Here is a 25,597-nt window from a genome sequence, read left to right as displayed (position 1 = left end):
TGCTGCCGGTGTGAGATCAGTGATCCGGAGGTGTGGACTGGGTACTGGTGCTGGACACGCGTCCTTCCCGAGAGCGGGGACCTCGGGCAGGGTGAACACTATTTCATACCGGTGCTGCGTCTTCAGGAAGCCAACCTACGGCGAGAGAGAGGGAGGGAGGGAGAGGTGTTCAGAGAGCTGAAAGGGAAAGAGTCAAAGAAAGATTTAGCGATTAGGTGGAAAAACAATGGGTGTCTTTCTCTCTCACACAAAGTTTGGAATAATCCGACTGTAACATAGGGAGAGAGGGATTTATAGAGAGGGCTTTGGCTTGGCCTCACATGGCATAGTGGAAGTCCATTACAGCTCAATAAATAAAGGATTAATTTCTATGAGAAACATGGAGAAGTAATTCTCAGAAGCACCACACTGCTGGACAGAGTTTTCCTTGAGGGAGTCCTCTAATTTTAAATCATTAGTTATTGCTCTGGCGATCTTAATCCCCCTCACCTCTGCCAAATTGGCAATTTTAGCCTGGCGGGAAATAAAACTAAACTACCTCTTGGATTTCAATCAACTCCTATATCTTTCAATAATACTTATCCTGTGTGAATGGGTCCATCATCAATTCAAGAGCTTAGTCTTATTCATGGTTACACCTTCGACAGCAGTGTGCAGGCTGGAGCAGGAACAGCTAACCATGGACCCCCAGAGGGACCAAAATAAAAACAACAACATTTTGAGTGGAGGTGGACTTTAACAAATAGAATTTCTGGTATCGAGGGTATCAACGCTTAACCCTCTGAACCCCAACAAGCTGTTTCAGGGCGTTTTTTGCTCTTTCTACAGTTTACTCACTGTGGCCTATATATATATATATATATATATATATATATATATATATATAAAACAGTGATTTGTATTAGTCCTGCAGCTCTGTGGCTAGAAGTGGGAACAACTCAAAAATTTATTTTGTGCAGAATAACACAGTTATAATGACATAAATCATTAAAAAAAAGCAAGGAAGTTGCATTTCTTTAAAAAAAAAAAAACTTAATATAATTAAATGTATATATACAACACTATGCTAAGTGCCCATGAGTGTCATGAACATTGGAAAAATAAATTGTGTCTCCACATGTTATGCATATTGAATAATTTACATTTTTATAGCCTCTCCTGTCCTCTCCTCTCAGCTCTGTGTAAACAGATTTTCAGTGAATATTTGTCACGTGACCGATGGTCTCAGCAGAATCAATCATGATTTCACAGTGTCTCTGAGGAGCAGAATTTAATGTTTTTAACAGGAACTAGTTATTACAAACGCTTTATTTTTGGACACGTTTAAAATGAGACATGTAGAATAAAGTGATTTTGACAGAAATATCACAATTTTAGGCTTCGCTTTGGTTGCTTTTTCTAACGAAACTTTCGTAACCTATGATCAAAGATGATGTTTCTTTCTACATTAAAGGGTGAATTTTTGGTGAGCTTAAAAAGGCATGCTTCCTGTTCAGAGGATTAATCAACTCGTCAACTAATCGCTGCATAAGACACGAAGAAAATTTAGAAAGTAGCCTAAACAATTCAATTTAAAGGAATTTGTATCCACAAAAATGATTTGATATTTAATTGATTAGATGATCAACAGAAATTAAATCATAGATTGTCAGTTTATGTATTAAGCAGAAAACATCTCAATACATGATCTGGTTTCAGTTTCTCAAAAGTGAATGTGATTTTTTTTCTGATTTACATTGCTAAACTCTGAATATGTCTTTGGGACTGCAGGTCAATCTTTTGCCATTTTCTAACAATTAACTGATGAATTTTTAAAAAATCCAGAAAAGAACAATAATAAAAACAATCAATCCCGACCTAAACAAGATCATCCTTTAGGTTGTAGTATGTGAATTAGTAGATTAAGTGCCATAAAAATAAATAAAAATCGGGTTCTAGGTGGTTAAATCCACTGTGTGATATCTCCTGTTGCTGCTGCATAAAGCACAGTTCACACCTTTTCAATTCATATGCAAAATTTAAAAAAGGACCCTGTAAGGTAGGGAAGTGAGAGCGAGAGCAGCAGGCAGGTGGAGAGAAAGGAGTGATGTAGAGGTTCAGCAAAGAGAAAAATTCATGAGGGAATCGTCAGTGAGAGGGGTGAAGAAAGCCTCACAGAGGATAAAAAAAGAGAGAGAGAGAGAGGGAGAGAAGGAGACCGCAGGGACGTGCAGGCAAGGAGAGATAAGCCTAAAGCCCCTCCAGCTAGAGCTGCAAACGGCAGCTTCAGCCCCACACGACCCCTGGTTAAAGCAGCAGAGCAGAGGCTGCAAACAGCATGGAGTGAGCCGGGAGAGAGGGAGCGCTGCAGAGAAAAACAATAACCGTTCTGTGAGTCCCACGCATGTCCAGACACCGTGAGCCGCCTCTGAAAAATGGATTTAATATGAATTTCGTGCTGCACATTTGAACAAAAGGAAGAAGTAATGATGGAGGCCAAGGAGTAATAAGAAACATTGTGGATCGTAAGCAACTTAACGTTTAGTTTACGAGTGCCCCACTGAGCAGTGACAGTAATGTGTCATTTCCAGAGAAACATGTGTAACACTGGGAGTCGTACACACCCAGAGACACAAACCACTCATCGTTCATCTGAAACAATGGTGCAATTCATTACGCAACTTGAAGCGGAATACCACGCAGTTTATGAACTTGTATGTCCAGTTCACCGCCAACATGATTCAAGCTGAATTAATGGATATGCAACTACAGTATTTACTAACTGGAAACTGGAGATCCTTAAGTGTCACTGGAAGGGGGAAAAAAATAACAATCCTGCATGGACAGTTAGCGAGGCACTAACGGAGAAGATTTATGAACTCTTTTATATTCTGCTTAAAAGCTGTTGGCTAAATGTACAGTACAGGCCAAAAGTTTGGACACACACCTTCTCATTCAATGCGTTTTCTTTATGACTATTTACATTGTAGATTCTCACTGAAGGCATCAAAACTATGAATGAACACATATGGAATTATGTACTTAACAAAAAAGTGTGAAATAACTGAAAACATGTCTTGTATTTTAGATTCCGCAAAGTAGCCACCCTTTGCTTACTGGAATATAAGACATGTTTTCAGTTATTTCACACTTTTTTGTTAAGTACATAATTCCACATGTGTTCATTAATAGTTTTGATGAATCTACAATGTAAATAGTCATGAAAATAAAGGAAACGCATTGAATGAGAAGGTGTGTCCAAACTTTTGGCCTGTACTGTACATTTTGGTGCAACTTCAGTTATTCTCATTGATTTAGACATACATCTTAACCCATTGAGGCCTAAAACGCCTGTAAAACCTCTGGGCGATTTTAAAATAAGCCCCTAAAACCTGAAGTTTTTCTGGAAATTCAACAGAAGTGTCAACGCTTCTACTAAATAATAGATTTTTCAGCCTCTGTAGCAGATAGAAATGAAATTCAAAAAGTATCTGAGAGCTTATACAAATACTACAACACGACGTTTCCGCTTTCCAGGCTTCAATGGGTTAAGCAGATTATCTAATTTAAATTAAAGACATAATCAGGATTATATATATCATGTGCAATATATCTGTATATTACATCCTGCAATGCCATCTGCACTCTACCCACTTTACTCCTTAGACACTTTATTGTTTATTTTCATATTGTTATATTTATATCTATATTATATATTGTTATTGTAACCTTTTTTTGTTCATTGTTTTTCTTATATGATCCTATATTGTGATTGTTTTTGTAATTGTTATTGTAACTTTGGAACAATCTGGAACCTCTGGATTTATAAAGTTCTATCTTATCTTGTGTTATCTTACCTTATCTTATGTTAAGCATGATTTGATAAACACACCAAAGTTATTCAAAAACTTCCAGATTTAAAGCCTTTACACCCCTGGAAGTATGATGAATCAATTACATTACATTTGCAAAAAAGTTGCTTTAAAAATGCTCATACCTAGCCTTGAATTACAAGTCTTTATCTCCAATTAGTATTATTTTGGAACTATTATGGAATTCATTTTTTTTATTTCCACGGAGCGTTATGAATGGGTGCAGTCAAGAACACTGATAATTAGACCTACAACTAATCAGAGCAACGAAACGTGACCCCAGATCAATTGGAACATGGAAAGTGTGATATAGTGCTTCAAGTGGGACGTAGTGCTACAAGCAAGTTGTGGCAGTCCCTGAAATTACAGGTAAACAGTACAATATGAAATACTGTAAATATGTTTCTGTAAACATTTCAGGTGTGAAATAGGAAATGCAGTTACAGAATCTTGATTCATATCCAATCAACGCTGCATATTTTTGTGAGGTGTACTGGACGTCAGTTATAGATCGACCATCTAAAAATCAGTCTGAATGGGAGACTGACCATACTAATCTGTCAGAGCAAAAAATAAATGGATGATTCGTCTGGTTCATATCAGCAGCATGAAGCCTGGCTAACACCAGACTAATCACAAATGAGATCTAGTCTGGGAACCAGCCCTTCATTTCTCCGTAGAGGAGGTGTGGTTTACGATCCTCCAGAGCCGTTTATTGGACGCTTAGAATGTCTATCAAAGCGTCTGTAGGTAGCTCTTAGCCAATCAGATCAGTTATACCAGATGATGTAGTAGAGCAGAAATGGATGTTTGTTGTGTGTGTGTCTGTGAGAGAGTGTTACTTGCTGCTTTGCTTCTCCAGTTCTCGCTTTCTGCAAGATTATTTATTTTTACGCCTTATTCCCCCTCATGTCATTCAGCCACACACATCCACTGATTTTATGGGCAATAAAAAAGCTGCTGCGGGTCTCTGGGGCTCCGCTGTCCCCCTGCTCGTATCGAGATCACCGGCGTTACAGCAGCGAGCGGTAGCGGCGCTAGTAGCGACGTTAGTAGCGGCGTTAGTAGCGTTCTTTTAAAATAAACTTTGTCTCTTAACTATTTAAAACGCCGTCTACAGCTAAAGAGAGTTTTGCGTCTGCTGCAGCCATGTTGGATCCGTAAGAAAACTACAAAACTACAAGTGTACGTCTGTCGAATAGTACTCGTCATCGTCTTGCCGTCCCTCCCCGCTCTGTGATTGGATCCCTAAAACAGGGCTAAGAAACGGCCCTGGTTGCCAGACTGCCGGGAGGTTCGAAATGAAATTTGCGCAAGGCAGTATGGGTATACCCAGGCTAAGCAGCATGGTGAATTTGTAACACTTGCGACACTTCAGTTAAATAAAAGGTGCAAATAGATTTACACAGGCAAAGGACAAACTCGCCTTGGCCTGATTAAGTTCACGTTCAGAGTGAATTAGATTCCTGATACGAAGAGTCTAGGGCTTTTATTATGAAAGGTAAGACGGCATAACCCTTGACACTTGGCTGCACTATAATACGTTTTGAATATGTTTGTTCCGCACAATAAGATTAGTTGATTCCCTTGTTCGCAGTGTGAAAAAGCAGAAAAATCAACCTTATTTTTGCCATGTAATATTTGTATTATGCGTTTAAGTACATATGTATAGAGGTTGAGAATTGGGACCATAAACTTATTTAGGAAATATTTGCTTCCTGTAGACAGCAACACATGCTTGCAGTCATTAACCCCTAATCATACAGTAACATGGTTTTAGTTAATGTGCATGTAAACCTGAAAAAACCCTCATAAACATAATCTGGCAGTTCAGAGTCTCAGAAATCATTTGAATTGGCCACTGCAGCGACACTTCTTCTGCCGATCTCTGTAACACAGACAGCTGCTCATTTCCATCTCCTGCTCCTCCGTTTTTCACGAGACACCAGAGTGAAATAACACACAGAAGCATTAACGAGCATGATGAGTCTTTTCCACGAGACTCCGCCTGCATTAACATAAAGACTTTGTGAAATTCAAATTACCTTTATGAAAAGTGGTATTCATACAGCTGTTATATACATACCACTTCCATCCCACACACTCCCACCTCATCTTTGGTCTGAACAACCCCCCCTCCCCCTCAGCCATTTCCATAGCAACACCACTACCCCCCCGTACCCCTCCCCTCCCCTCCCCCGCCTCCGGCTCGACGATGAGCCACGATGCCGGCCTGACAGTACTCTGTGCCCACTCTCGAGCATGCTTAAAGAGCTTTGAGAAACACACTCGCACGAAAACGGACGGGTTGCTCTGTAACTGTGAAGGTCACAGCCAAGTTTGTAGTCCATCTCAACATGAACATGCAGCTTTTAAGCAAATGGATTTGGCTGTGAATTAGTTTCAAGGCTTAGCTACTGTGAGAGCGTGTGCAGAACTTTGGGATTTTGGAATAATATAATTGCAAAATGGCACAAGAAGAACCTGAAAGCTTTTTGAGAGTGTATAAAGTAAAGCCCGACAGATATATTAGTTGACAGATATTATTGGACGATACTGGCCCATCAATAACGGTTTATATGCTGTTATGAAAACTTTTTTTACACAACATATAATGCAGAAAATATTGCTTGGCATGCTTTAGAAATGTTGCGTTAATTGTTTTTTTTGTTTTTTTAAAGTAGTGTTTTTTTGCTATTTTTTTTATTCCTATTTTTTTTCAGTATTATTGTTTGTATACTGTAAAATAATTAAAAATATTATTCAATGCAGTTTTATGTTTGAGAAAGTAGTTCTCTGGGTACCTTTGCAGAGTGGTGAAAAATTGGTGCACAATCCACATAAAAAAGGTTTATTTTCATTCCAGCTCAAAAAATATACTATAAATATGATATACTGATACTATATCGGCCACCATATTGGTTTTCAATTAATTTTTACCTCTGTGTAAACAGTATTGTCTGTCTCAAACATCCCATATCAGTCTAGCTCTGCTATAAAGGAAGATAGACCATCTAAGTTTAGAGCACTTCAAACTTGGAAAGACTAAGGCCCCGTTTACACGAGGACGCTCGCGGGTAAAAGTGACAAAATATTTTATTGGAAGTGCCTTTTGTTTACACGGCGACGACGTTTTGGGGGCTTAAAGACGCAAAAATCTGAAACCACCTTCCAAAGTGGAAAAGTTAAATACGCTCCGCCGTATCGTGTCCGTCTACACTACCAAGACACAAAACTCTGATCTGATCTGCTCACGTCACATATGTGTTTACGTCACATACATGCTCCAGTACAGGAAAATAAACAAATGTGGGATTATTTCCATGCGTCGGACCTTCAAGCTGCTCTGGCAGCTCTAATAAACTTACAGGAGTCTTTCCACCAAATGTACAGGATATGTACAGATAGTATTACTGAACAAAGAAGGATCTGTAATTACCTCTATCACATTTTGGATGCAGCAATTGGTCGGAGGCGAGCCAGACGGCTTTGGGCGAGACCTGGGAGATCTAGTGGATGGTGGAGAACTTTGTGGAAGGAGTAGCTGATGAAAATGTGTGGCGTGAAAACTTCTGCATGCCCAAAGATGCTCTTATCGCTTTAAGTGATGCCGCCTGGCATGCATACAATCCAATTTCACACACTTTTGCGTCACCGTATGCACGCAGATTTCCTCCCGAAAATGTTCGTCTAAATGAGGAATAAAAAGTGAAGACGCGCCGCCACTTTTGCGTCTTCTGTTCAGACCGTCCTCGTGTAAAGCCTTAATTACATTAAACTTTGTCATAAAACCACATAAAAAAGGCAATAAAGGAACATCTAAGTGGTTGAATGTATCAACTGCACTGAGAAGGTTATATTTATTCAGTGGGAAAATGAGAACAAAGACAATTTAAATTGTACTGTAATATAATATTGATATAAAGGATTCTAGGACACACTCTGCCTGCAGGCAGGAAATCTCATTTGAAAACGTGAGCTACTTGAGATGCACTTGATTTTGTGTGTCAGCCACTCGAAGAGAAACAAATTCATGACTTGTTAGATAAATCATGTGGTTAGTTGGTTCTGTGCCTGTGTGCACGTCCTCCTCAAACATTTAAATCGGTGCTTTTCCACAGATTTCACCTCAGAGCTACATTTCATCTGCAGACAAGACTTTTATTGTTTTAGTCTTTAGTGTCCTTATCCAACATCTGAAAACAGTCTGCAGTCTTAAAATACTCCAATTCATTTTATTTGAAGTTTTTTTTCTGACTTAATTTGATACATTTTTATTCAGTTTAATATAAGTGCACTGCAGATGGAGTGCAGATCCACTTAAGTAAACAGAGACAATGCAGACAACAGCATTGTTAAATAAATGTTCATTTAAGTTCAGCAGTTTAGTTCAGTTTATTAAATTGTTGTTTTATATCAGATGCAGAGAATATAAACAATACTGGCATTATATATCGGTCGCCTGTTGAATTTATTGGCACCTGCCATTAAAAAAAACCCCAATGGTTCACCACTATTTGAAAGCATGCTGATGTTTAATTACTAGTCTAATGTTATAGTAATAATAATAATTTCGACCCATAGACTGTATATAGGAAGTGGACACAGCTACCAGGACATACCCCATTGGTTGGTGGATGATCATTTTGAACCCTCAAGTTTGGCAATTTTGCCGTCACCTTTTGGGTTTGTTGAAGCCAGAAGTACTTGAACGAGAGGGTGGCGCAAAGTTATTAACAAGCAATAGTGCTAACTTGGTTAAAAAGAAACAAAACAAACAGTCAGCCCACTCCTTAGAGTGTATTTGAGTGGAACTGAATATAAAATAAGTAATTTTTAGGCCACCAAAATGGTCAAACTGAAAACAAACTATGTGAACGGGTCGAAGTTCTAAGGCTAAAACATAGAGTGTAGAGTGGTAGTGACCTGCTAATCACAAGGTAGCCATACCGTAAAGTAATCCTGAATTTTCATCTATTTGACTCTAAATGGGACCATAATTTACTGAAATTTTATTGAAGAAGACTTACGACTGAGACTTAAAACTAATTTGGAAAATGTTTATTTAGGTAATAAATCAAGAGAAAAGTAGGGTAATTTTCTCATAGACTTCTATACAACCGGACTACCAGCAGAGTCACCCCCTGTTGGCCAATAGAAAAAAAAGCAGATTTAAGACACTTATGCATTGACTTCCCTATTTAGGCCTGGAGAGAATCAGGAGAATCACCATCTGGGGAACTTGTTGAGATATTTCAGTTTCATGCCTCCATTTATGGATCTTTGCTGCAAAATCTCCACGTTTCTCCCTCGACTTACACCGCTTATAATGATGCAATGGTGAATGCGTATTCACTAAAGCAAAAAAAAAAAAGCCATGAAGGAGGATAAGGAAGACATAAGTGACCAATGTTTTAATTAAGAAGATCCATGGTTCATCGAAGCAACCCTTCATTAGCACCACGATCAGCAGCAGCTCCGGTGTTAATGAAGTCTGCACAGCTGAAACAAGTGAACGGCCACTGATTGTCAAATTTAAGAACACTTTTTTCCCCACAGGCTTTTCTGTTTTTTGAAGTTTTTTGGCACCTCCTGTTGCCACTGCATGGCTCCAACATCGAGCTCCTCCAGGGTTTAAGAGCTGACAGCAGAGAACAGATGAGAAGTCTGATATCATTGTTCTGTGCCTTTATAGCCGACAGAGGAGATTAACAGTGACGGGAAAAAACTTTAATCTTCTCCTGGATGTTTCGCAGATAAAGCCTATCAATGCTCGTGAGGACACTGCATCACTAGATCAAAGAGCTACCTTCTTATATTATATCCACCACTTGAAAAACATGGCACCCAGGGACATCAAGCGCCTAATTATGACCAAGCACAAGACTTTCAGGGTCAGTGAACTATTCAGATACAATTTGTGAGAAGATAGTGTTGTTTTTTTTCCAAGAAAACCAGAACTGCTTAAATATATTTGGGCAGATTTAAAAATGAAATAACATTATTAACCAAATATAAAGAAGTGACAGTTTTAATGTTATATCAAAGACGTATATGTATTGTCTATGTATTGTAAGACGTAGATGTAGCTGCAGCTGCATTTTTAGATGTACAGTAGTTAGCTACATAAGTTTACATCTAAAACTAAAATTAAGACCTTCACCTGAACTGATATTCTGCTTTTAATAAACTGCTGTAATGAATCGGTCTCTGGAAAGTGGGATCTCCTTCCCCGGAGAGATATCTTGCTCAGAGAAGTGCATAGAGAACAACAGCTGGCAGAGAAGAGTCACAGGCCAAGATTAGCTACAAGCATCCCACAAAAATCTGCTGCACCCACCATCTTTCTCACCAACCCCACTTTCTCATCAATAAGCTGGAGGACATGAGGCTGCAGATTACAAACAGCAGCAGGAAAAGCTGTGTTATGGTGATATCTACTGTGCAGACTCCAAATCTGTGACTCCTCTCTGCCTGGCTGTTGCTCTCTGTGCACTCCTTTGGGCTTGTCATCTCTTGTGGGATGGAGATAAGACTCTCCAGGCACCCGCCCTGTTACCTACACATTTTTGACCACATTGTAAGTTTTTTTTGTGTGTGTAACTGTAACACAATCTTTACGATTGTAATCACTGCATTTAGTAAACCTTGCACTACTTTCACAAGATGAAGTACTGCCCCATATCTTTCTGGAGCATATTTTTCTGGAGCACTTTATTTTAGTGGTGGTAAGATCTTTCTTTCTACCAAGGAGGTCATGTTTTGGGTTTGGTTTGTTTGTCTGTTTGTCTTTCTGTCAGCAGAATTAAAGGGAACCTAAAGGATTTTCCATGAAACTCAGTGGAAGGGTGTAGCATGGGTTAGCAAGTACAAATCCTTTACATTTTGGAGCAGATCCCAAAAAACGGAGCACCTACACAATTTTTTTTTTTTTTGCATTTTTGTTAACATTGCAAGCATTTTGTGTTCGTGTAGTGTCGGAATAATCATAAAAATTGATTCCCAACTGGTAAAATTCATATAAACACCCCCTCAAGTCAAAAAACTATAACATATCAATATCATTAAAAGACTATCTTATCTTATCTTATCTTTTCTTTTCTTTTCTTTTCTTTTCTTTTCTTTTCTTTTCTTTTCTTTTCTTTTCTTTTCTTTTCTTTTCTTATCTTATCTTATCTTATCTTATCTTACTGAGAGTGGGCTAAAATGCTGTTGGTGAACTCTCTGGGCTAAATAATACACACACACATCTTCGTTGTAGCCTTCATGTTGTTTTCACATTACGACTTAAACCTCATAAAGGTTGGAAGAATGACTTCGCAACTCAGGAAATGGGGCAATCCGAGGAGCATGTGAATGCAACATTATCCTTGTCAGAAGTCTGAACTCTTCCAGTTCCATCCTATTGAATATTGTAGTTTAGTTTGGCCTTGGTTTTTTATTTAGGATGATTCATTTGAAGTACTGAAATTATATTGTACATGTACAGGAATTAACCTTTAAGCTGACTCACAGTTATATTCCTACTTGGTTACATTTGCTTTAATGTTCCACAGAATATCAGGCGTTTTAATTGCATATTTTTATTGTGAATCTGCTCCACAGAGATATTATAACCCTGGCAGGAGCATTAACTCGGAGAGTCGGCCACGGAGATATTATAAACCTGGCAGGAACATTAACTTGGACTTGGATAAATTGATCTGCTGTACATGGTGTCCATGAAGCAGATGGGGACTGAATAATGTCTGTAGGCTGCAGGAAACTACTCCAGAACACTTTTTGATCCAAGGAGAGCATGTGATGATGCCAGCTGATAACTGAGTTTGATAAAAAAAAAAAGAAAACAGAAGAAGCTCATTATCTAATAAAGATAAACATTTCCAGTATTTTAGTGCGATTCCTCGAAACTAAATTAATTCATGCCAGATACTGCCTGAAAGCCTTACAACAATCAGATTTACCCCTTTTATGCGCTGCAGATGACATTCAAAGTGTCGTGCATGACATTGGGTCTAATTTACTGATGTTTATCACTTCGCTCCAGACAAATAGCTACTACATCACGTCCTTGGGTGCCACTTTAGAGTTCTGCGGTTCATCTAAGGTAGGGCTTTACACACAGCATAATACATTATGATTTGGGAGAGAAAATTACTTTTGAAGCCAGTTTTGTTTCAGCACCTTCAATTAGTCCTTTAAAAACAAATGAGACAGAAATCAAATATTATTTCTCTAAGTTCCAGCAACCAATGACATCTATATAAGCTGGACATCAGTACTGCCATTAAAAAACTAAAAAATTGGAACTTTCCGACAGCCCTTGAACGGATCATAGGTTCAAAAGTTTCAGTTAGAAAAAGTTACCAAAACGAAGCTTAAAATTTTGATATTTCTGTTTAAATCACTTTATTCTACATGTCTCATTTAAAACTTTGCCAAAATTAAGCATTTGTAATAACTAGATCCTGTTAAAAACATTAAATTCTGCTCCTCAGAGACACTGTAAAGCCATGATTGATTCTGCTGATATAAACGGTCACGTGACAAATATTCACTGAAAATCTGTTTACACAGAGCTGAGAGGAGAGGACAGGAGAGGCTGTAAACATGTAAATAGTTCAATATGTATAGCATGTGGGGACATTTTTATTTTTCCAATATTCATGACACTTGTGGGCACTTGGGAAAGTGTTGTATATATAAATTCCATTTTATTCCAATTTTTAAAAATAATTTATCAGAGAAATTTAACTTGCACTTTTTCTTTTTTATGATTTATGTCATTATAACTGTGTCATTCTGCACAAAAGACATTTGAGTTGCTATTTCACAGATTTCTAAGTAGACTTTCTTATAATTTAGCACTCCTAATACAACCCATACTTATAAAATATCTTGCCTGACATGAGTCACAGGACTTGAATTTGAAACAGAACGTATACGGATAGCAGCTGCTTTTTGGCAGAGATAAAAACTTTTAATATAGAAGAGAAGAGCAAGAGACAGTACTGGGTCTAAATGTGCACAACCTGAAATCTACACTCAGTCACATTCAATTTGAGGTAGAATTAAACAAATCTTTTTGACGAGTGTCTGGCTACTTCAAGGTTAAACGCACCTTGACCATGAAGTTGCCGTCATCCTCCGGAGTTACCATGACGACGGAGTCATGCAGCTTTTCGTCGAAGTGAACATGTGACGGGGCTCCGGTGGCGGGGGGCTCCTCTGAGAAGCGCACGCCTCCCGCCTTCGCACAACCTGAGTGAGAGGGAAGAGGAAAGAGCCGCTGAAGGTCGCACACAAAAACACTCACACTGGATCCTTTCAAAGGGAGTAAAGATTTGTTAAACTGTCAATGCCTTTCATAGAAATTTAAAAAGTGCTTTCAATCAAACCTGCTCTGGTAGTCTGAATGCTCAGGGAGCAGTTAAGGCCACACAAAAACCACACGGGCACAAATCTATGCTCAAGCAGTCATATTATATCATATTTAGAGGCGGAAGACAAATTTCAGATACCTTACTTAAGTAAAAGTACAAAAGTATCAGTTTAAAAATGTACTTGAAGTATCAAAAGTACATTTTATTCTGCAAAATTGCGCTTAATTGATCTAAGTTATAGGCAACAAAATGATTTTATGGGGTTGAGAAATGGCACATTTCCTAAACATGGATCACACAGGAAACATATCCATACCTTATAACTCTTAAATATTATAAATTAAAAAAAAAAACGTTACTCTTTATAATGAAAAATGTAGTTAAGTGATGTATAACTAATGCATGACCCATGATGATTTAATGCACCTAATTAATGCAGGATGCATCATGAATTGTTGTTGCTCACTGGCAGTGGTGGAAGAAGTATTCAGATTACTTACTTCAGAAAAGTAAAAGTAAAAGTACTGATACCATACTGTGAGATTACTCCACTACAAGTAAAAGTCCTGCATCTAAAACTTACTGAAGTAAAAGTACAAAAGTATCAGCTTCATAATGTTCTTAAAGTATCAAAAGTAAAAGTACTTGTTATGCAGAATGGACCCACTCAGATTGTTTTATATATCCCACATATATTATTGGATTATTATCATTATTGATGCATTATGTAAACACTTTTATTTTTCTCACGGTAGGGCTCATTTTAACTCCTATATATACGGTTATGAGAACAATGTTTTTGCCCGCTTATATCCAAACACACATCTCTTCTTTTGATTCTCCATATTGTTCAGTTAGTCACAACCCACAAATGCTGAAGTGTGGTTCCCCATAGTATAAATATAAAACAGTGCTCGGCTTTGGCGGTTGAACATGTGGCCCAAAAATACTTTTTCCCATAAACTTATATTAGGAAGGAGAATTCTGCTAATTACATTCCATGTGGAATGACTCGTTTCACTATCAGAACTTGATTCATATTGGAAAGTCTAGAAAAGCTGCCCAATGAAATCTTCTTTTTATAAATTCAGGCTGCAGTTTTGTTGAATTTAGGCAACAAAACCACTGACCTGAGTTAAGGGCATAACAATTCCTGATGAGGCATTATAAAAGACACGCTACACACTCTAGACCCGTTCTCCTGGGTCAAAGTCAGACATCGGTAGGGCGGGGTAGGACAGTTTATAACTTAATATGGGTCGTTTTCTGCTGCTTGTACAAACAACCTATGGGGTCGTTTTTAAGGGTTGAGTAATCTGGCTAAACAGGAAGTTAGGCCTGGTCCACTGGCTTAACCCTCTTGTTATGTTGAGGTTCAAATTGACCGATTTCAAAGAAATAGTTAAAATAATATTTTCGGGGTTTAACTTTAATAAGTGCAATCACTTTAATTAATAAGTGCAATCACATATTTGTGTGTCGTGATCATTTATCAATATCACTCCATAAAAAGAAAAAAATTCAATATGTATCAAAACAAAAACAAAAAAAAATCAAAGTCATGTAAAAATAATTTAAATGAAATACTAATTATCCTCATTGAACCATGGTCTTTGAGAGGTAAAGAACACCATTGCAATAAATATTGACTGAAATGGTTAGTAATGGAGGTAATAATGAAATATAAACTGTTTATTGGGATTTTTTGGTTTCGGACACTTTTGGATAATTAAACATGCCCCGGGTCTGATTGACCCATGAACATTATTGCTGCTCCTGAGAAACTAACATAACAGGAGGGTAAATAAGTCACAAAGATGAAGTAGGGGTGTAGAAGTAGGTGCAGGTAATTTTATACATGAAAGTTCAATTTATTTTATGCCCCACTGAGCAACTTCCATAGGAATGAACAGGGCCTCACCTCCACTTCTTTTGATACATCCATGTTTTGGGCAAGTTGCCCAAACTCTCAATTGATTGGATTAACTTTTGTAAACTCCCCTGAGTGCAGGATGAGTCATAAAACATTATAAACCGCTTTGCCTTTGTTTTACAGGTAAATAAAACACAGGGATTTTAAAAGGGAAGTTAAAATACTCTGATATCCATTTTATTGACACGTTTTTGGTAAATAAGAATACATAAAGTAACAATTAATACACTGACAGGATTAAAACTGTGAAAACTGGGACTTTATGATTATCTTAGACTGCTATTTAACTTCCCTTTTCAATGAAATTATATAAGAAGTCTTCTGTCTCCACAGGATCAAAATAAAGGAGCTAAAGAAGTTTAGACTTGCATATTATTTCCCTTTAGGATTTTGTGCTCTCCGATGACACAGAGATGCTGATATTTATTGTTCTTCTGCCCAGGCGTTCATCCCCAGTGTGAGAGAATGGAAACTAGTTCTCCAAATAAACCCCCTTCCTCCCAAAAAAAACAATAATTCTCCTTGACAGCAAACAATCCGTCTGAGTTTCTGCTCAAAGGGGGTTTGGCTCTGATTATAAAGCGTCACTTTCCCAGAGTTCAAAAGAGACATGGACAGAAGCTAAACAACAAGGGACCAGCAAACATTTACACAACCTTTTAAGTATTTATTTAATCTTTATTAATAGGAGGTTGTCCTTTTTTGGGACTCATCCTTAATGTGAATACCATTTCCCAAGAAACTCTTCTGAAAATGGATGTTGTGTGTGTTGTGTGTGTTGCATGCGCACAGATGGCACAAGGGACGGAGGGGGATATGTCCCCCCCAGATTCATAGTGATCCAGATCCAGATCCGCGCGCGCCCCCCCACTTTCCCTACATAAGGCGACAAACATCGCCGGTAAAAACAGAGGATTAATGTTCCGATAATTAGACTAATGTACATTGCAGCGCACATAGAGAGTCCGGCGTTTGTGTGGTACGGCTAATGGTGCGTTCAAGGTCTACACGAATGTCAGAATTTTCGACGTTGCGCCAGGCTCCAAGTTCCAACTTTCAAGTTTCGACTTTTAAGTTCAGACTTTCAGTGTAAAGTGAACACACCATAAGGCGTTAGGTAAGAACGTGTTGGACCCGACTTCAAAATAAAAGCAAACACATGTTTTCAAAATAAGAGCACATGGATGTGTGAGGAGAGTCCATCGCAGAATTTACAAGAAGACTGTCAAAATAAGATGCCTTAAATAAAACAGAAGAACCCTTATTCTCCTTTACAATAATTCATTAAAAATATGCAATGATTAAGATGGAAAAGTGGCAATTGAATGTGCGAGAGGCACCAAATTTAGGCTTTAGGACAAAAAATTATCTGGGGGAGCATGCCCTTTAACCCCCCTACTTTGTTTGGGTCTCCCCATCGTAGTCTCAGAAAATCCTGTGGGAAACACTGGTTCTAAAGGCTTGACAGACTGAACAGACAAGAAATTGCCCAGCAGTATGTTGAGGGTAATGAAAGGAGGAGAGATGTTTTTGGGTCCTTCATTGAGTCAGCTTCAAGTCAGTAAATTTGTTTGGCTGCACTGGCAATTTCATGTACAAACTTCTTTTTATTTATGTAAATATGTTTTACATAGATACACAATAAATATATTTTCACTACAGTTCATTTAAAATGCTTAGATAAAACATGGAGTGGAAAAATAAATCATTGAGTTGAAATCATTTGCTGACAGCTTTGTCACCCCCAGTTCAAATATCTCATCTGTGCCCCTGGTGTGTTGCAAATCTGACTCAGAGATTACCTTATCTAGCATCATCCTATTTTACAAACACACTTTCTGTGCACCTTGTTTCTTATTGCCACCATGCCAGTTATCCCCGATTTATTCAGAAACTTCAAAGGTGCTCCAATCAGCGTTACGACCACCATGCTTGAGCTTTTGTTTTGCAGCCAACATAAGTGATTGCCAAAACTTTCGACAGACATGCATATCTGGCTCGGATTTTAAGTTCCTAAAAATACAAACGCACTACTTCACTCTGGAACGGGGCCTTTTGGCGCTGCTCGCCTGCTTCGGGTGTATTTTTATAGCCAGACTCACAAGGTGTCACAGCAAACACAAGTGGCATTTTCATCACTGCACTGAACAGGTGTTTGAATTCAACATTATTAATTCAGTGAGCGTGATGTAAGTTTAATTAACACCGGCTACAAAACAAGGCTGGTGCACAGAAGAGGATTTATATTTACATTTTCTCACTTACGACATGAGTACTGACTGGATTAAGGAATGGTTTATTAAGTTACTATGGTGCACAAATACTAGTTTGAGATTATATTATTATTATTATCATTATTATTATTATACAAGTCCTTTCGCTCAGTGGAATCAGCACAATCATGGCTAGAAGTGAGAACAACTCAAAAACGTCTTCTGTGCAGAATAAGACAGTTACAGACATAATTCACATAAACAGAAAAACGCAAGTTGAATTTCTCTGATAATTTATAAAAAAAAAAAAAAATGATTTAAATGTTATTTATATAAAAACACTTTCCCAAGTGTCATGAATATTGTAAAAAACACTATACATATTGAACTATTTGCATTTTTACAGCCTCTCCTGTCCTCTCCTCTCAGCTCTGTGTAAACTGATTTTCAGTGAATATTTGTCACGTGACCGTTCGTCTCAGCAGAATCAATATTGGCTTCACAGTGTCGCTGAGGTGCAGAATTTAATGTTTTTAATAGGATCTAGTAATTCCAACAGTTGTTTTTTTTGCGACATTTTAAATGAGACAGTTAGAATAAAGTGATTTTGACACAAATATCACAATTTTAGGCTCCGTTTTGTTTACTTTTTCGAACTGAAACTTTCCTAATCTATGATCTGTTGAAGGACTGTGGGAAAGTTCAAATTTCAACAATAATTCTTTGTCTTTTTCCAAGAAGAGCTTAAAGTTGGAAAATGTGCAGGGTTTCCTCTACATGCAATTGATTGTGGCGCACCGCCATGGCAAAATAAAAGCCGCCACACCTTCAGAATAATGTATGTTTTTTTGTACCTTGTTTTTATGTTGTTTTATGTTTATACAGTAATTATGTAAATTATTGTATGAAATGTGATTTTGGCACAACACATGGTGTTTTTCATGAAATGTGACGCTACGCTGCAAGTATACCCTTATTTTGAAAAACCAAAAACCACCACCGAAGTCGCCACCTGCCTGTCTGGCTGCGGCGCGTGAAAGACGAAGAGAGTAGAGACAACAGTCAGACGTGGAGGGAGAGAAAAGGGTGAAAGAAAGGTACCTAAGCTAGGTTACATTTGATACACTTTTGTTATGTTCCTAATGTAAAAATGGTTTAGGCTACAGAGAAATCCTGAGTTGGGATAAATGTGTTATTGATTTGTTAATACAGGATACGCATTATTTCTATCATTATTTCAGAGAGATTCTTATTTTTATTTTATTTTTGTACCATTGACATTTGTTAAAGAGAGACTACTTTGGGCCTAATAAAGCATGTCGAGTCTTTGGTTATACAGTATAGAGAGATATGTGACACGTTCCATCAAAATGAGTCAGAAGTCGCAGTTCTTGTAAAAACACGTTTAAACATGAAAAAAGCGATTTTGGGCTTTTTGGGGGTTTTATGTGTTTCTGAATAAGTAAAGTCTCAGCTTTAAGACAATGTTAACATAAACATGAAATTCAAATGAAAAGTATAGTTTTTGAGCTCTTAAACATAACGTTGTCAGAAAGTTTTTCGCGGCACACAGACAAAGGTTGTCAGACAGTGGTTGAAGATCGCTGGCTTAACTAGATGGATTAATGTGACGGGCACATTGCAAAACTTTTCAATTTAATCAGAGTCAGAGATGCTACATTTGTTGATAACTGGACAGAGTTAATTATGGACTATTTCACCGCACCGGTAGGTGAGGAGACGAGAGGAGAGAGAGACAGCCGGACCTCCGACTAGGACGGTCCGGCTAACGTTAGCCAAGATAATGCCGGAGAGAGTGAGTTGGAGGAAGATGAGGAGGAAGATATTGCGCTCATGGATGAGCCGATGGTAGCATACAACGTCTCTGACTGTAGTTATCTAAACGAGGACAATGTTAAAGAGACTGTGATAGCTCGGGAGTACAAGTGGAGCCGCAAACTTCACAACGGCGGCGCCTGCTAGCTGCTGTTCACCGGAGGAGACGTGAGAAGACGCGACCTAGTTTACCCATTGAGGCCTGAAAAATCGCTGGGCAATTTTAAAATAAGCCTCTAATTTTCTGGAAATTCTGGAAAAATTATGGAAAAGAAAGTGTCAACTCTTCTACTAAATAATAGATTTTTCAGCCTCTGTAGCAGATAGAAATGAAATTCAAAAAGGTATTTGAGAGCTTATACAAATACTACAAAACGACGTATCCGCTTTCCAGGCTTCAATGGGTTAAAGAGATGATTGATGGTAAGTGCTTATAGTTTAGCTACTCAATCCTCTTTTTCTCTGTTAGTAAGGGCTAATAAAAGCTCCCTTATGACTCTGTCAGAGGATGCAGTGTGAGAGGCAGCAACACCAGAGGACTGCCTGCTTCCTTGATGCATGTGCGTGTCTGTAGTTGTGCTACAGCCTTGTATTTTTACATTGGAGCTAGTTTCTTCAAATGGATGGACTGCCTTTTTCTTTTGTACACATTCTATGCAGGAAGGGATGTTTATTTGACTTTATTCAGTATAGACTAGTGTAGTTATTTAATTTACATCTTTAATTTGTTGTTGTTGGGTTTGTTGTTTTGGCCTCGTGATACTGCAAGATCCTATTGTCAATTATTATTTTTAATTCATGTACCGGAAACCCTATAGTAAATAATGTATTTAGAAAAACATTCAGTTTAAAATAGTCATAATTTCACATTTCAAAATTCATGTTGTCGTCGTCATCACCACCCCCCCCCCCCCCCCCCCCTCACTCAGACAGTCCTCCCCCACGGTTGAAAAAAATCCTGAAGGAAACCCTGATGTTTTTCCTTTTCTTCAAATTTACTGGGAGAGTAATGTCTTCCCCTCTATATCTAGATCTGAGATATTCCTTAAGGTAATTCCTTTAATCCAAACTTAACAAAATATAATAATTTGATTTTCTTTAACAAGCCATGACAAGCCAGGATGAAATAGATGCTGTCTGCATAAAATTTATTAAGCCAACAGAGCAGAGCCTGATAATATTGTTAACATTTATCTTGAAGATCAAACAGATAGCAACATAATTAACTTCTTATTCCAAAATAATGGCTCACGAAGCCTTGACGTTTTAATTTAATTACACATGGCTGGAACAATCCTGCCTCACTCTCACTAAAGTTGATTACACCTCAATGTTCAAACTTGCAAATGCATTTTTTTCCAATAGGGCCTGACAGATATGGGATTTTAAGGCCGATACTGAAGGAGAATCATTTTCCTATTACCAATGTGGCAAGAATGTGGCAAGTGAATTTTTGAGCTGGAATTAATTAGGCCTTTTCTAAGTGGATTGTGCAATGGTTTTGCACAGACAGAACTCTGCAAAGGTATTCAAATAACTTTATTCAATTTAACCCTCTGAACACCATTGAATGTATGTTTTTTTTAAAAGATCGGCAAAAATACAACCTTTATTGTAGAAAGAAACGGTAAAATCAGGCATTATTGTCAAAAATTGAACTTTCCAACAGTCCTTGAACGGACAGCAATTTTTTAAAGATAATTTTTTTTCAGAGAAATTCAACTTGCCGTTTTTCTTTTTATGAAACATGTCAGTATAACTGTACTTTATTCGGCACAAAAGACATTTTTGAGTTGGTTTGGTTAATATCATTATACATACAATGTATAAAATAGTCATCTATATAACCATGTTTGGAGAAGTAGTCCCACACTGTACTGAGCTTGCTATCGCATCACTACTCTGACATCTGTCTCCGGTCAGGCATCTCAGCCTTTTACATGGTGAAGTTTGGGAAAAAGGAAAAGGATGTTGCATTGGCCGGGAATCGAACCCGGGCCTCCCGCGTGGCAGGCGAGAATTCTACCACTGAACCACCAATGCTTACATGTACGCTATGTGTGCACTAAAAAATTTGATAGTGAGCAAGACCCGGAACTGTGATTTGCAGTTCAAACTGTCCCACTGTGAGGAGTCCGTGACAAATGGTTCGGGGGAAAAAAAAGAATGCATTGTACGTGTTAAATTCAGCGTGCATGCATTATTTACCAGCCCCGACTTGTTTATAGTGACTGTGACAGAGTTGATCAGTTTTGGAGAGATGAGTTTTAACTCCTGAACTACATTCCCTCACTCCTCTCCTAATTTACTGCGTCATGCTCTGCAGCTTTTTGGGACCGGAGACGTTCTCAAGGAGGTTCCGTGTTCCACATGGGACGGTCTGAAACTGCACGTAAGCAGACACTTCCAGTGAGGAGGGGGGGAGGGGGAAGTGTTGCCCTCAGTCTTTTCTTTCTCATGCCATGCACACACTGCATGGATTATAATGCTGCAGTTTGTAACTGATATTTGACTGAAACCTTTTGTATGACAAAAAGAGGTGATGTTTGGTTCAATTAACACAGAATCAAATCAGTTTAACATGCAGTTCTCTTCACATCTTCTCCAGCCTTTTCAAAATGCTGTGAGAAGACGTAATCAAACACGAGGAATAATAGGAAGCATTATTTCCATTCTTAGTGAGTTTTAATGCTGATAACTTTACTCCCAGTTACACGTTAGGGCCGTTTACTCCACCAGAGCCACTTTCGGAAACCCTCTCCTCCCAAACCGGTCTGTGTCCGACCTTTTTTGTAGCTTTTTTCAGCAAACATTTACACATTTAAACCTGCATCATGAGAAAGGAGCCAAGGTTTGAACTCCTCCCTCCAGCTCTTTTTTAAAATTTGTATGACTATTTCTGTGATGGTTTGAACTGAACATTTCACTGAAACGTTTAATTTGAGAACAATGTTATGTTTGTTTCAATTAACACAGATCAAACAGTTTTATTCCTCATAGATCTCGTGAAACATGCTGTTCTTTTGCGTCACAGTTGCTTTTCTCGTGTTGCCACAATCAGCAAGTTTGTTTGTGTCATTGTGTGACTTTGGTGAATCAAACTAACCCTTTAAAATCCAAAAGTCACACAATAACACAAACAAACTAACCAGTCAATGCAGCAGGACACCAGCAACTTCCAGAGATGTACTGTATCATTTTACAGGTGATTTCTTTGTGTGTTTTTTCTAATGCAAATGCCATAAAAAAAAATTTCTTTTAAATATTAACCATAAAATGGGTGTTGAAATCTGTAATATAATATAATGACTTATTGTATTTTTTTTTTTACAGTATTATTCAATTGTTTGTTGTCTTGAATGTTAAATTACAGTGAATTTTATGTAAAAATACAAAAAACATAACTTTGCTGAATGTTAAATAATGCAATTTTTTTTTACAGTTAAACTTTAAATTTAATGAAAAAAAGAAGAAATTGTACAAAAAAAGTAAGAAGTTAATATCAAATTAAAGTACATTTTTTTTATTATTCTTCTTATTTAAATACAGATATTTACTGCATATTATATGTATTTTTAAAGTAATTATCTGTTTACTAACTTACGGTTGTTAACTGTTGACGGTAAGTGCTTGGTAACTTTTGTTGCCAGACTTTTTACTGTTTTGTTTTTGCTGTTGTTGGTTGTTTTTTTTACACTTTTTTTTGTGTGTGCAAGGTAAAATTACTGTTTTGGTTTGATGGCCCCTTAAAAAGCATAAACTGATTTACAGGCTTCAGTTAAAACTTTAAATTTAATGTAAGAAAATGGTTCAAAGTCTGGCAGCAAATTTGATATTACTGTTGTAATATTATTTAAATTTTTTTATAGAAAAAATTCCCTATTTATTCACTTCTTACTCACTTATTCATTTATTTTTACTCTCTTTTTTTGCAAGGTTTCAAGGAAAAAACACAGCATAAACTGATTTAAGCTCTTTAAATTTAATGCTAGAAAATGGCAAATTTGCCCAACATTTACCATCATATTATATTCTAAAAAAAATAGGGGAAAAAACCCTGTTAAATAACTTTTGCTGCCACATTTTGACTATTTTTTTAACTTCTTTTTTGCAAGTGTGGAAGGAAAAAATACTGTTTTATTCAAGAGTCTGGCAGCAAATTTGCCAAAAATTTACCGTCATCTTACATTAAAAAAAATAGGGGGGAAAACTATTTATTAACTTTTGCTGTTCTTGCTACTCTTTTTTTTATTTTTGCAAGGTTGCAAGGAAAAAATACTGTTTTTGTCAAATGAGTCTGGTGGCTTTGAAAAGCATAAACTGGTTTAAAGGCTTCAGTTCAATTAAAACTGATGTTAATTGATTGTTTTAGGTGGTCAAAATATGTTTTGCTGCAGCTGACACCGTGACCACCACCTACTGTAGGTAATACAATGACTCTGGACAAGTATCTCATACAGCCCCACTTAAACATAAACATCATAACTCTCCCGTTAATTAAATTCACATGCTGAATTATGTCTTTGCATTACATGTAGCAGAGGCCATTACTGTCCCACTTGGGCCCAGTTCCATTAAACTTTCATACAGACTCATATTAGAGATTAGAAATCCTTGCTATCAGCAATCTGGGTCACAATAATGAGTTCAGGAGTTACATAACGTTCCATATGTGCAGGACGGTGTGTGTGGGGGTGGTTATATTAAAACGTTATTTAAGATGTAGATCTGTACATACAAGATAGTGCAGAAGACCTCGCAATATTAACAATATCCCACAGTGGAAGTTCTGATTAAAAGATATGCGAGCGCAATATCCCAAGTCTCTCTCAAATCCAGATAAAGCATGAAGAGTCAGGGTAGGGTAATATCCGAAAATGAGTTTCTGACGATGTGCCTTCAATTCAGATATTAAAAGGAAAAGATTATTACTGGGCGTTTTCCAAATAAAGAGTTTTAACCATTTTACATAACCGATATCCATTAACAGAAGATAACGCTGATAAGAAAGAATGAATAAATTAATAAAACCCAAATATTGTAGAGTATTGAACATTTGACAATTAAGTATCATGAATATATATTTTGACAATTAGAGACCGTTTCCTAGAATGCATACATGATGTTTACATCATTATAAATTGCACATCTTTAGCTAGTTAGTTTTCTCTTTTTTCTCAGCTAAAATGTATTCAGTAACTCAGGCAGGGCAAAATGTTCCATCGCACTTCATATAGGGCTGGGCGATATGGGAAAAATAAAGATCACAATTTATTTTTTCATGTCGTCCGATCTCGATTATTATCACAATTTTTTTCATATTGTTTTAAAACTGCCCGTTTTAAAGCATCTCTACTGAAAACAAAATAAACTAGAGATTAATTCAATGCTGTTAATGTTTTGTCAACCTGTTTATTGAATAAGTTCCATTCAGTAATAACTTGTTTCTCTGTAAGTTTTCATATGTTCCACCCTCTTGAATGCACCATAGCCGTTCTGACACGATTGAATGCACCATACCTGTGTGTGATTTCCAGTGCTGTGAATGTTACTTTTCTCTCGATAAAGCGGTAGCGAGACTGTAATTTCCTTTGCTCTTTCCCAACATTCACCTATTCCTCCCTGATTTATTGCTCTGAGTCATGGCTGACATCTATTTCACTGCCCTCAGCTCCGGGTTTAGCTCCATGTTCGGCCTTTCTGTTTACTTCTCCGGCAACTTACAAACAGTAGTGGAGCAGGAAAAGACTAACTGGCTGTTGTCACGCATATTTTGGACATGTCGAGTAAATATGCTCACAGCTGATCACCGTAATCGACCTGAAACTTATCGCGATTACTAATTGCGATCATTTAATCGCCCAAGTCTAATTTCATATCCTTTTCTTAAAAAAAAAAGTATATATGAAATAACCACATGGTAAATCCTAATTTTGTAGACACTACCAGTCAAAAGTTCAACCACACCTTGTCATTCAATGTTTTCTATTTATTTTTTTCAATATTCTAGATTAATACTGAAGACATCAAAACTACCAAATAACACATGGAATTATGTTGTAAAAAACGTGTTAACCAAACCAGAATATATTTTATATTTTAGATTCTTCACAGTAGCCACCTCTTGCTTTGATGACAGCTTTGCACACTTCTGTAATTCTCTCAGTCAGATTCATGAGCTGCTCACCTGGATGGTTTCCAGTTAACAGGTGCACCCTGTCAAGAGGTAATTAGTGGAATTTCTTCCTTCTTAATGAGTTTGAGACCATAAATGCAAAAGGTCTGAAGAATCTAAAATATAAAACACATTCTGTCACACTTTTTTTGTTTACTACATAGTTCCATATGTGTTCCATCATAGTTACAGAAACAATCATTATT

At 37.4% G+C, this 25,597-nt stretch overlaps 1 protein-coding gene and 1 non-coding gene across 3 annotated transcripts in view; both read right to left on the bottom strand.

Annotated features, from left to right (window-relative positions):
* Positions 1-25,597, bottom strand: part of LOC131989586 (adipose secreted signaling protein) — a 57,014-nt gene that overhangs the window by 10,957 nt on the left and 20,460 nt on the right. For both annotated transcript variants that reach the window (XM_059354856.1, XM_059354855.1), the window contains exons 3-4: positions 12,973-13,112; positions 1-135 (exon numbers count right to left, since the gene is read on the bottom strand). The exon at positions 1-135 is cut by the window's left edge and continues 4 nt beyond it. In XM_059354856.1, coding sequence (XP_059210839.1) covers positions 1-135; positions 12,973-13,112 — 275 coding nt within the window. The remainder of the gene's footprint in view (positions 136-12,972; positions 13,113-25,597) is intronic.
* trnag-gcc (transfer RNA glycine (anticodon GCC)) lies at positions 21,189-21,259 on the bottom strand. Its single transcript has one exon. It is a non-coding gene; the product is annotated as a tRNA-Gly (tRNA).

This window comes from Centropristis striata, chromosome 17 (genome assembly GCF_030273125.1).
Source record: "Centropristis striata isolate RG_2023a ecotype Rhode Island chromosome 17, C.striata_1.0, whole genome shotgun sequence".
NCBI lineage: Eukaryota > Metazoa > Chordata > Actinopteri > Perciformes > Serranidae > Centropristis > Centropristis striata.
This window is presented reverse-complemented; position numbering and strand designations above follow the sequence as displayed.